This window comes from Aspergillus alliaceus (assembly GCF_009176365.1).
Source record: "Aspergillus alliaceus strain CBS 536.65 unplaced genomic scaffold BDW43scaffold_20, whole genome shotgun sequence".
Lineage (NCBI taxonomy): Eukaryota > Fungi > Ascomycota > Eurotiomycetes > Eurotiales > Aspergillaceae > Aspergillus > Aspergillus alliaceus.
The window spans coordinates 351,766-363,052 of NW_022474703.1; the positions used below are offsets into that span (position 1 = coordinate 351,766).

The 11,287-nt window shown below is 49.2% G+C and overlaps 5 protein-coding genes across 5 annotated transcripts; 3 read left to right on the top strand and 2 right to left on the bottom strand.

Annotated features, from left to right (window-relative positions):
• Positions 1-60: 60 nt before the first annotated feature.
• BDW43DRAFT_319517 (putative multicopper oxidase) lies at positions 61-1,404 on the bottom strand (the record flags this gene model as incomplete). The annotated part of the gene is made up of 1 exon (XM_032048932.1): positions 61-1,404. One exon carries the CDS (start codon positions 1,402-1,404, stop codon positions 61-63), a length of 1,344 nt encoding a protein of 447 aa, XP_031900694.1.
• Positions 1,405-3,598: 2,194 nt separating this feature from the next.
• On the top strand, positions 3,599-5,148 carry BDW43DRAFT_275354 (formate/nitrite transporter family protein). The gene is made up of 4 exons (XM_032041847.1): positions 3,599-4,125; positions 4,179-4,299; positions 4,355-4,711; positions 4,766-5,148. The coding sequence occupies exons 1-4, from the start codon at positions 3,838-3,840 to the stop codon at positions 4,942-4,944; spliced, it is 945 nt and encodes a 314-aa protein (XP_031900695.1). The 5' UTR covers positions 3,599-3,837; the 3' UTR covers positions 4,945-5,148.
• Positions 5,149-5,411: 263 nt separating this feature from the next.
• Positions 5,412-8,025, top strand: BDW43DRAFT_80500 (anoctamin family protein). Its single transcript, XM_032050537.1, has 5 exons — positions 5,412-5,591; positions 5,639-5,795; positions 5,859-6,147; positions 6,201-6,632; positions 6,681-8,025. Exons 1-5 carry the CDS (start codon positions 5,510-5,512, stop codon positions 7,965-7,967), a joined length of 2,247 nt encoding a protein of 748 aa, XP_031900696.1. The 5' UTR covers positions 5,412-5,509; the 3' UTR covers positions 7,968-8,025.
• A 228-nt stretch (positions 8,026-8,253) lies between these two features.
• Positions 8,254-10,149, top strand: BDW43DRAFT_319519 (Zn(II)2Cys6 transcription factor; the record flags this gene model as incomplete). The annotated part of the gene is made up of 1 exon (XM_032048933.1): positions 8,254-10,149. The coding sequence occupies one exon, from the start codon at positions 8,254-8,256 to the stop codon at positions 9,994-9,996; it is 1,743 nt and encodes a 580-aa protein (XP_031900697.1). The 3' UTR covers positions 9,997-10,149.
• On the bottom strand, positions 10,072-11,137 carry BDW43DRAFT_310860 (SDR family NAD(P)-dependent oxidoreductase; the record flags this gene model as incomplete). The annotated part of the gene is made up of 6 exons (XM_032047043.1): positions 10,072-10,261; positions 10,306-10,358; positions 10,408-10,430; positions 10,491-10,603; positions 10,655-11,015; positions 11,089-11,137. 6 exons carry the CDS (start codon positions 11,135-11,137, stop codon positions 10,072-10,074), a joined length of 789 nt encoding a protein of 262 aa, XP_031900698.1.
• Between the last annotated feature and the right edge of the window lie 150 nt (positions 11,138-11,287).

An 11,287-nucleotide genomic window follows, 5' to 3' on the forward strand; every position in this document is an offset into this window, starting at 1 on the left:
AGTTAAATCTAATCTTGGCTAATACTACCTTGTGTATGTGTCCAAGTTTTCCCCAACCTATCATGGGTGCAATTTACATCCCTCACAGGGTTGTGCCGGCTGCTTACTCTGGTAAAACTGGGGTCTGGGCTCGCCGGAAACATTCAGAAAAGCCTTAGCACCCTTCTCCAGACGGAAAATAGCATGATCCACAATAGTATACGTCCCCGGCACGACCATCTTCATATCGACAATAGTAGACCCGCCCGGGGGAACGCTAACGGTCTGAACGCACTGCCCGGGGGGACTCAGCACATCAGCATCGCGATACACATGATCAAAACAACTGCCGATAACATGGAACGAACTGGTCAGATTCGGACCTCCATTGCCAAAGTAGATGCGAACGGTGTCATCAAGTCTAGCCTTGAGCGGTTTCTCAGTCAAGGCGGCCTCGCTCCCATTAAAAACGACCACGTCGGCCGCCTCGCGCAGCGCATGGGGCCACGAGAACTCAACCGTCGATGACAGCTGACCGTTGTCATCCCTTTCTGGCGGTTCGTGGTAGAATTCACTTTGCATCACGTAGTACTCTTTGTCGACGGTGGGTAGGTCCTGCTCGGGCTGTACGTAAATGAGTCCGTACATTCCGTTGGCGATGTGGACTCCCACTGGCCCCACCGAACAGTGGTAGTTGTAGAGACCGGGTCGTTGGAGCTTGAATCTCGCTGTCTTGGTCTCGCCCTCATTGACAGTCGTTAGGGGTGCTCCGCCTCCTGGTCCGAAAAAGGCGTGGCAGTCGATGTTATGCGGCATACCTGATTCGTCGTGGTTTGTTATTCTCAGGTTGACTACGTCGCCGACGCGGGCTCGGATGAACGGGCCCGGTACGCTGTTGTTGTACGTCCATTTCTCGTATTTGTATTGGTTGGTCAGTTGCTCGAGTTTCGTCACCGTGGCGAGATCCACGTCCAAGAGGACGGGGTAGTCTCGGGTGATCGGTGGCGGGATGTTGGGTGCGGTGGTGAGAACTGCCTTCTCCGTTGGGAGGTTCACTGTATCTAGTGATTCAGCGGCCTCAGTCATTTTCTTGGACGAAACCGGGGCCTCCTTTTTCTGGACGAACTTTTCGCCGCTGTCTAGCTGGACTGTGCCTTGCTGTTGGGCGTAGAAGAGCCAGCTGAGTGCGGCGGACGTGGAGAGGGTTAAGAGGTATTTATACTGAGTCGTAACGTGTTTTCTACCACTGGATGACTCTTCCTTGGAAGCAGTTGAGATCTGTCTTGCAAGGTGCGGACCTCGTAGAAAATAGAACAGTGGTGGGCCGCAAAGCCGCGGAGATGCAAGCCCTCTGCTTGCTCGTATAGAAGTCACTGCGACGTAGCGACTTTTGGCTCGGTATATAGACTTAATAATAGCATCCATGATGGATGATAATATGCGTTCATAAGTATGTGCAGGAGATAAGAAGAATAAACTATGTGTAGCGAGAGAGAGAGAGAGAGCAACCCACGCTTCTCCGTCGCCATGATATACTCCAGCCACCTATCCCCAAGAAAGAAATTCAACTCCTCACCTTTGACTCCCCATTCCCCATCACGCGCGCAATACTGCCCCACCGATAATATTGGAATCAAGCTATAAGGATTGTTGCCACATCCGTCAAATAGGGGAGAAGGGAAGACAACCGATTCCACGGTTGAGATTCATCTTGTGCCCGTTTGCGGGGGACCCCGGCACGTCATTCGAGGAGTGCTATATTATTACGAGAGGAGAAAAGCCTTGTACTATATGTTGATCACAAAGGCCGCGGAGATGCTGCATGGTTGGAAATATCACCCACATACGTCTGTATACTCCAGAGTACATCCCTGGGTATGGCACTTATGACTATGCCGTGTCATGGTTCATCGCCACCACACAGGTCATTTGTGAGGATATGAGCATCGGAGTGGTCAAGTCTGTTCTGAGTCTTTTCAGTTTGAGGGTTTTTATTTTTAGTGTGCAATACTTCTGCCAGAGCGGGCTATCTGCGAATTCATTCAGACGGGGGACAGACAACGATGTGATGACAACCACCCATTTGGGAAATGGCCATCCAAGACATGCAGATGCATTGGAAACCGAGGAGGGAAAAGTGACCCTAATGACTTCAGTCCTAATCTTCTCCTATATTCCCCCTCTTTTGTTTTAAGGTCTGAATATCCCTGCGTTTTTTCAACATTAGCGGGTGAATATCGAGGGGCTTGGCGTTTCTCCCGGCTCGGAATCATCCGGACCAGAGCTTAGGATTTATGGTAATAATGATGACAATAATAATAAGATAAATTGTAAGTTATTACTCTATACTGAAGAATATCATTTTATAGGTAACCGGATTAAGCATTGAATAGAGTTGAGGTGGATCGATACGAATGAGCGTAATTTTGACCACAAGCAGACTGGGCCTAATCTATAAAGTGTAGACTAATGGCCTTCTATACAAACTGGACTTCCTGTGTTTATTTTCTGTTACCTATCCATTTGAACTGACAACATATAGAATATGATAAGTACAATTCATTGTACGTCGAATCGAGTTGGAGTATAGGATATATGTAACTGTTGGTAGCTAATGATATGGCTTTGGAAGGTGGCTGTATTCCCTTTTTGTCATCTCCTATTGAATAATGAAGGCGTTCCACTTGCGCCCATATCTTGGGTTTGGCTTTTCTTTTCTTTCTTTCTTTCTTTCTTTCTTTCTTTCTTTCATTCATTTTTTAAGAACCTATCGGTATTAGATTATGGACAGACATTGCATTGTACTATGAAGTATCCAAGACGCCAACAGCCCCTTCATGCCACCTCTAGTATCATTCTATGGGTAAGTTGGGCAAATATTAAAATGGTATATTCTGACCTCTTTATTTCGTCTTCGCCCCAGTAGAATACCAGCAGGATTAGCTACTCTCACCACAAGTGAGTGATATTTCAATCCACCTTATCCGATCAGCCCTACCGACCTTGAAGCCCTGCAGGCTACAACCCGGACCATACAGTTGGATTGAATGCATGCATGGCATAGGGTTTTGGCTAAGGACGACTAGTGCAAGGAGCTTGGACTTCTTTCAGGAATTCTTGCTCGACTCGGTCCGACCGCATGATCCACGGTCGTATCTGAATGCATCGGCCAATATCCCGGGAAGAGTCTCAAAGGGCTAGTGTCTTCTCGGATGATATAGGTTTTCTTACCCTCTTAAGGTACAATTACATGAAGACTTGACCTATGGAAACAGTACCCAGTAAGCAAGGCATTGTGGCGAAACGGGTTAGTCTCTGGTTCTTCGCTATGTTTTCCGAGTTACGTCTTATCTATCATGCCAATAGTCTGATGAAGTACTTGTTAAATGATAGTCAAGGAAGAATGCCCGCGGAGATGGCGTAGCATGGCTTATCGCAGGCCTGATAAGTGGGAAGGATATGGTTCGTCCCGAGAGACTTAGGGTTCCGCTCCATCTCATTCTTATCTCTCGATCGGCGGAGCTTCTTCCTTCCTAGTTACTTCAATATGCCGAGCTTTATGCTCGGGTCTCTTCAATAATTCATATGATTAAGTGGAACCGTGTTCATCCCCCAGTGACGACCGTCCGATAAGGATGTATTTAAATTTCAATTCCGGTGGTAGATCCTCCATACTCCGGGCAGAGAGTTCTGCATGACCCCATATAGCCATTTTTATATGTGGCCACCATGTCCCACCCAGCCGGGATCGCCAAGTATCCCTGTTCTTTTCTCCACCGAACTTCCCTACAATCACGCAACTAGTCTTTGGAGACTTATTCTTTGGGAACCCCTTTAGAGCGAGGGAGCTGAAGTAACATGTCGCAAATTAGTTTGGATGCATTTACCCCGGCGGAGGTGATCGAATATGTCGGGCGCGCAGGAGTCGCCAAGGGCAACATGCGGCTCGACAAAATCTTTCTCAGCTCGGTGTCAGCGGGCTGTCTGCTTGCCTTCGCTTGTGGGACGGTCCTTAGCACCAACACAACGCCCTGGTTCCAAGAAAATGCACCGGGCCTCATTCGCACGATCAGCGCTTTGGTCTTCCCATACGGCTTGTGCATGATTATCTTAACCGGGGCAGATCTCTGCACCGGTTCCTTTATGGTAAGTTTTCCAGCTTTTCATTTAGGGCAGAGTGATGGCTAAGTGATGGCTAGTTCACCACTGTGGCTGCTCTTCAACGTCGGTTGCCCTGGCACAAGATGTTGATTCACTGGGTCGTCACGTTCTTTGGTAACCTGGCTGGGTCGCTCTTCGTTGTCGCAATCATCTTTGGGTGTAAGTCATTGCCATGAAACCCCAAGAAGAAGTAGCACCGCTGACACGCAGGTAGATGGCAACGTCTTTTCCGCAGACCCTTTTAAGTCCCAAGTGATCGCGTTCGCCACGAAAAAGCAGGTCACCCCTGACTTCCATATGATTTTTCTTCGTGGTATTGGCTGCAACTGGCTCGTCTGCCTCGCCTGCTTTTTCGGCATCCAGGGTCGGGACCTCACCTCGAAGATCATCGGCATCTGGTGGCCCATCTTCGCATTCGTATCTCTCGGGTTCGATCACGTCGTTGCCAACATGACTTTTGTCCCGCTGGCTATCTGGGTCGGAGCCCCGAAAATCACCGTGGGCCTGTACATTTGGAAAGGAATCATTCCGACCCTGATCGGCAATATCTTGGGTGGAGGCTTATTCTGCGGTAAGTGAACCCACCTGGTTCAGGTTTTGGGAATCCCGTACTGATAGCGACTAGGTGTTTACTACTGGTATATGTACTTGCTGCAAACCGACGCGGTGACGGTCACCGGAGTTAAACGCTTTGGCCAATCTAGGTCCGAGGTTAGCAGTGTGGCGCCGAAGAAAGATGATGTGGAAGCGGGCACCGGAGTGGTGGATAACTCCCGGGCTGCGCTGGCTAGATCATTCCACTGATTCCAAGACATGTTTAAATTCGATAGGTCCACGTAATATTAATAAGAGATTCGATTTCGTGCTTTTTCTTCAGCGTATAGGAGTCCCCGAATTGGTAGGACGACTAGGCTTGGCGTATGTACAGGCTGCAGACTGCAGTCTGCAATTATTATGGAGCGTATACGAATCATTTATGCACAATGATCGGGACACGCATGAAGTGTGGAGTGGAGCTGAAGATACGAGAATACGTAGTTGACTGTCGCTACTAGTCATGGAGTCAACAAATGAAGCAGGATTAGCTAGTACCTCACATAGTACAGTAACTAGTACTTACCAAGTTAGATTGAGTGGCTGTGCAGATCTCATACTTAATCTGGGCTCAGCCACACATTTCAGGGTTTCAACCCTACAAACAAGCTTTACCCGTGACGTCGTCATCACCGACCCCCGAATCGTAACAAAGATCCTTTTAAAACCCCCTTCTCGCTCCTTGTCGACTTCTCCCGAAGCAATTGTCCTTCGGACAGTCTGATCGAGCGCGTCATAGCTTGATGTCAGTGCGATAAGCTACAAGCAAACCCCAATGGCTTTCCATCCTCCTCAAAAGGAGGTGCCTCACAACAACCATGTGGACTACGTCATCCGCTACAGCTTCACTGATACGGGTAGGTGGGCCGCGCTTCACCCGATGCAGCGGGATTGACCATTACAGATGCCGATAAACTGTCCCAGCAGCTGGAATTGCTGCTCCGCCGACTTTCTGAAGTAGGATTACAGACGGAGGTAAGGGAGGGCGATGAAACGTCGGTGTTGGTCTTTGTTCGGGCCTCTAGGAAGAAGAGACTGCAACGCGCCGTTTATCAGTCACGGTATGTACCCCCACGCGTTCTGTAGTGGGTTATACACATTACTCACTGGTTCTTGTGATCTAGCATTCGCGACTGGCTCTACGGAGTCCGCAATACCGAACCCGAATCCGAGACCTCTGCAGAGCCGCAATCGGAATCTGAGCGCTTGCGTGTCATCCACCATATGATAACCGTGCCCCGGGAAGCGGGTGGGGCCGGAATTACCCTAAAACATGGGGAATGGGAGAATGTCACTGCTATTTTTCCGCTACACGACGAAGAAACAAACAAGCAGTGCATGAGAGACTGGAGCAAGAAGACATTTCTGTCTAACGAGGACCTGGATCAAATACGGAACACCTTTGGAGAAAGTGTACGTGGGGCTGGCTTAGTCCTGTCTTGTTGATACTAACAGGGCTTGCGCAGGTTGGCTTCTATTTCGCGTTCTTGCAGTCGTATTTCAAGTTCCTGCTGTTTCCCGCCGTTTTTGGGTTCTCTTGCTGGCTGTTGCTTGGGTCTTTCTCAATAATTTACACGATCGGCAATGCGCTATGGTGTGTTGTTTTCATTGAATACTGGAAGCACCAGGAACAGGATCTCAGTTGCCGTTGGCAGACTAAGGGCGTCTCGGTCTTGCGCGAAAAGAGACGAGAGTTTCTACCTGAAAAGGAAGTCCGGGATGAGCATACGGGCGAAATCCGAGGTGTATATCCCGCGACGAAGCGGTTACAGCGGCAGCTTCTTCAGGTACCATTTGCAATCATTGCCGCTACAGGCTTAGGAGTGATCATTGCGACTTGTTTCGCCATTGAGATATTCATCTCAGAGATCTACAACGGACCATTCAAGACGTACTTGGTGAGTCACATGCTATGCCTGTAATAGTATCATCAACTGATCGATTAGGTCTTTATTCCCACCATCCTGCTCTCTGCTTTGATACCAACTATGAGCGCTGTACTTGTGTCGGTTGCGACAAGGCTGAATGACTACGAGAACTATGAGACTCAGCTCGCGTACGATGTGGCATTGACGCAGAAAATATTTGTGATCAACTTTATTACTTCCTACCTACCGATTTTCCTGACAGCATTTGTTTATGTCCCATTCGCTCACAGTATCGTGCCGTATCTCGACATCTTCCACTTGACTGTTCGGCCCTTCGTCTCGAAGAAGGATGCGACAACAACACGGGCGGAATTCAGTATCGATCCGAGTCGCCTACGGAAGCAGGTTATCTACTTCACCGTCACAGCTCAGGCCGTCAATTTCGCCCAGGAAGCAATAGTCCCAATTGTGAAGCAGCGCCTTCTTCAAAAGTACAAGGAGTACAAAAAACGCCACGGAAAGGTAGAGCCGGATAATAATAATAACAATAATAACAATAATAATACGGAGGAGAAAAAGGCGACCGAGGCTTCATTCAAGGACGCGCCCGAGGAAGCCCAGTTTCTGAAGCGGGTCCGCAATGAAGCTGAGCTAGACGACTATGACGTGACTGATGATCTCCGGGAAATGTGTATTCAGTTTGGGTACCTGGCGCTGTTTTCTCCTATCTGGCCACTAGTGCCTGTCTCGTTTTTGGTCAACAATTGGGTTGAGCTTCGATCCGATTTCTTCAAGATCTGCATGGAATGCAAGAGGCCATCGCCTCAACGTGCAGATACTATTGGCCCTTGGCTGGACAGTTTAGGATTCCTATCCTGGGTTGGAAGTATTACTAGCGCGGCTCTCGTTTACATGTTCAGCAATGGCCAACAGGGCCCGAACGGACAGCCAACATCGATCAAAGGATGGGCGCTACTGCTCACGATCTTCTTCTGCGAGCACATTTACCTGCTGGTGCGCTACGCCGTGCGAGCCACCATTGCCAAAATGGAGCCCCCCAATGTACGCCAACAACGAACAGAGCGCTATCTGCTGAGGAAAAGATTTCTCGAGTCCACTCTGCAATCTCGGAGCAGTGATGATGAAACCGAAGAGGAAACCACCCCCTACGATGACCAATCCCAAGAGGTTTCCGAGATCACGCGAGCTACTCTTGAAGATGATGCTCGCGCATGGTCCCGACATGGCACCGACCCCGCAGAGCGTTTCTGGATGCGTCAGAAGGGATGGAAGGAATCGGCGTATGTCGGTACATCCATTATCCGTGCATTGACAGTTAAACCGGAATCGAAGAAGCGACAGTGATGGCATGTATAAAGGTACTTGCACGTATATAAGTCTAACCCTCGCAGAGGGTTATCTCATGACACGACTATATTTTGAATATATTTTGAATATATTATCAATCTACTGGTATAAAGTGCGATCACTTGGTTGAAGTTATCTATACTCTACCTTTTAATGTTGTAAATGTTGTAAATGATGTCCCTGCCAAGAGTGTGGGGAACTTATTGAAGATCCACTTGAGAGTAGAACTAATCCCCGCCTCCATCCCTGAAGAACCTCCACATATATCACAACGCATACAACAATGACCCCTAAACCACGATCTAAGACATTTACAGGTTGCTGGACATGCCGTTCCCGCAGTGTCAAATGCGATGAACAGCGTCCCTACTGCCTACGGTGCTGTCGCAGCGGGCGATCATGCCAAGGATACGGAGTGCGGTTGGGATGGACTAATTCCACGGGGAGTGTATCACAGCGACGGTTACTACGCTCTTCAACTCGGACTGCTTCAGAGTTGTCGCCGTCGGCTGTGACGGCTCTTTTGAGTGACTTAGATAATTCTTCTGGGACATCGATCGCCCAGCGAGGGCCATTCTCTGTATTTTCTGTCTCTGTGTCGGAAGATTCAAGCCGAAACGGTCGAGCCCAAAGCCCCCGTGAGTGGTCCATGGAGAGCAACGAAAGTAGTCTCCCAAATCCATATGCTGTCTCTGTTCCAGCATCACTAGGGGTATCATCGACGGCGCAACAATCGCCTATTCCGGAGCCCCCGGAATGCGTACTGGGTGAAGGGTCACCTAGCGAAACTGACGAGACAACGCCACATATGGCGCGTAGACATTCGGTTGATGGCTGGATAGTAGCCACAAATAGTACGAGTCGGAAGCGCTTGCCAGCGATAATGCATCCTTCATTGCCATCTAATACCACCAACATGACGACTCCTGAGATCGAATTGATCCATCATTGGGTCGTCTTCCTCAGTGGAAACTTGCTTCTCATTGACTTGGCTGACAATCCATGTCGTACTGTCTTCATGCCGATGGCTTTAAAGGGGCTGAATACTCCCCCATCAGAGTCAAACATGCACCGTGCCGTCTTCCATGCCCTTTGCGCAGCTTCCGCATTTAGTCTCTACCACCTTCGTAACGAATCAAAGTACCAGTCTCTTGCATTCCAACATGATCAAAATGCCCTACAACATCTGCGTCAGAACCTCCACCTGGGAAATCGAGTAGACGAGACAACTCTTGTTGCTATATTGACTTGTATCGCCGCCGAAGCTATGTCCGGCCGGCGCAGTCGATGGAGAGCTCATGTTGTTGGCGGACTAGGAATGCTGGAAAATGGAATCGATGGCGAGTGGATACGTTCGCCAACAGCCGCACGCTTACTCCACAGTTACTTGTCTCTCTCGTCACTGTGCAACTTTCGAATGTCGACTCAGTTAGTGGCGCTCCTCAAAGAACTCCCGGACTTACACAGTTATCTAGAGCGATCACACGGTGTTTCACATTCACTTGTGCAATTTCAGGCTGAAATCTCTGTCCTCAGAGATTCGCCTGGTCAGGCTACGGCTGCGGATTTGGATCTCCTGGAGTTGCAGCTCTATCTTCATTTCCCGAGCCTTCACCCTCAAGAAACACCCGAGTCGGCTGTCATCCAGCATGCCCTGAACTCTTTCTACTACGCAACAGTCGTTTACTTTCGCCGCACTCTTCGCCATGTTCCCGTGGCAGATGTTCAGGATCTCGTGGAGAAAGCAGTACGAGACCTTGAAGCTACCGAGGCTTTGACATATGAGAGAGGAGGGTGTGCCTACAATTGGGCAAGCTTTGTGGTAGCCGCAGAATGCAGCCGGCCGGATCTCCAAGAAAGGATGCTCGCCCTGTTTGACCGTAAACGTCGACACGGAATTAAAAACACCCAATCACTATGTGAAATCATTACAACTCTATGGCATCGACGAGCAGCTGCGCCTGGGGCAAATATCCACTGGGAAGAGATTGTTAATGAGGCTGACTTTGATATCATGCTCGTATGAGAATATATTGCAGATGGCCATCAACTAAATGTGTACGTAGAATTTCCCTTCTACCTGGCATAGGATGCGTCCATTTTACACGGTATATCCGCCATCTACTACCAATGCAGAACCACACATGTAACTGCTCATGGGTGATGCAAGAAATAAAATAGAGTCGGCAATCTCATCAAGGCTGGCTGGGCGACCCATCGGTGTTTTCTCAAACTCGCTGTTCAGACCGCCGCTTTCAATAGCCGCGTGTATAAGAGGGGAGTCCACGTATCTGGACAATTAGCACTGGATGCAAATATTGGGGGTCTTACATACCCAGGACAAATGGCGTTGATACGGATTCCTTCCTTAGCGTACGTCTTGGCGTCCTGTGAATGTTAAATGTGGGTGTCAAGAGATCAAGGTCAGGATATATACTAATTTGGTGATTGCCACGACAGCTGGTTGTCTTCTTAGCATATCCCGGAGACTATCTATCTACAGATTTCGTGAGGACTCACCATGCTTAGCAGCGGTGTATGGGACGATCCCGAAGCTTCCCGGAGGAGCAGCAACACCATACATCGACGACAAATTGACGATCACTCCGCGGCCTTCACGGACACCTCGCGATCTACCCAAACAGTCAGCAACCAACACCGAGTTAGTGGTATATCAATCTCACTCCTGTGTTAGCATCTGCCGGACCACTCCCCTCTGGCTCAGCCACAGCCCTGTCTGGTTGATGTCGATGACCTTCTGCCATTCAGAGAGATGCAGCTCGTGGGTCTTTGTGGGCGTCCCGCTGATACCTGCAGAATGCACAGCGATGTCGATGCGTCCGAACCGAGACACAGCCATCTCGATCGCTCCGTCTACTGACGCTTCGTCGGTGACGTCTACATGCAAGGCCTCGACTTCAACATGAGGAAAAGCGATGTGGAGCTCATTGCGGGTATTCTCCAACTGAGCCAAATTGATATCCAAAAGCGCCAAGGAGGTGATGCCGTGTCTTGCAAAGTTCAGCGCTGTCGTCTTGCCGATTCCTGAGTGAATCATCCATTAGTCTATCTATGTGACCCTTCCCAAGCCTAAATAATCGGACACCGATAGACGTACCTGATCCGGCGCCAGTGATGAATGCGGTCCCTGTAACTTTGCACGCCATGACCTTAGTCCACTGTATCCTCAATTTTGTCTCACTTTGATGCTCCACGGCTACAAGTTGGAAAGTCTCTGAGGTTGATAATGGTTTCTCTTGTCCCCTCACCGCGAGCGGGGTCAAGCCACTGTTGTACGAAGATCAGTTACATAACCT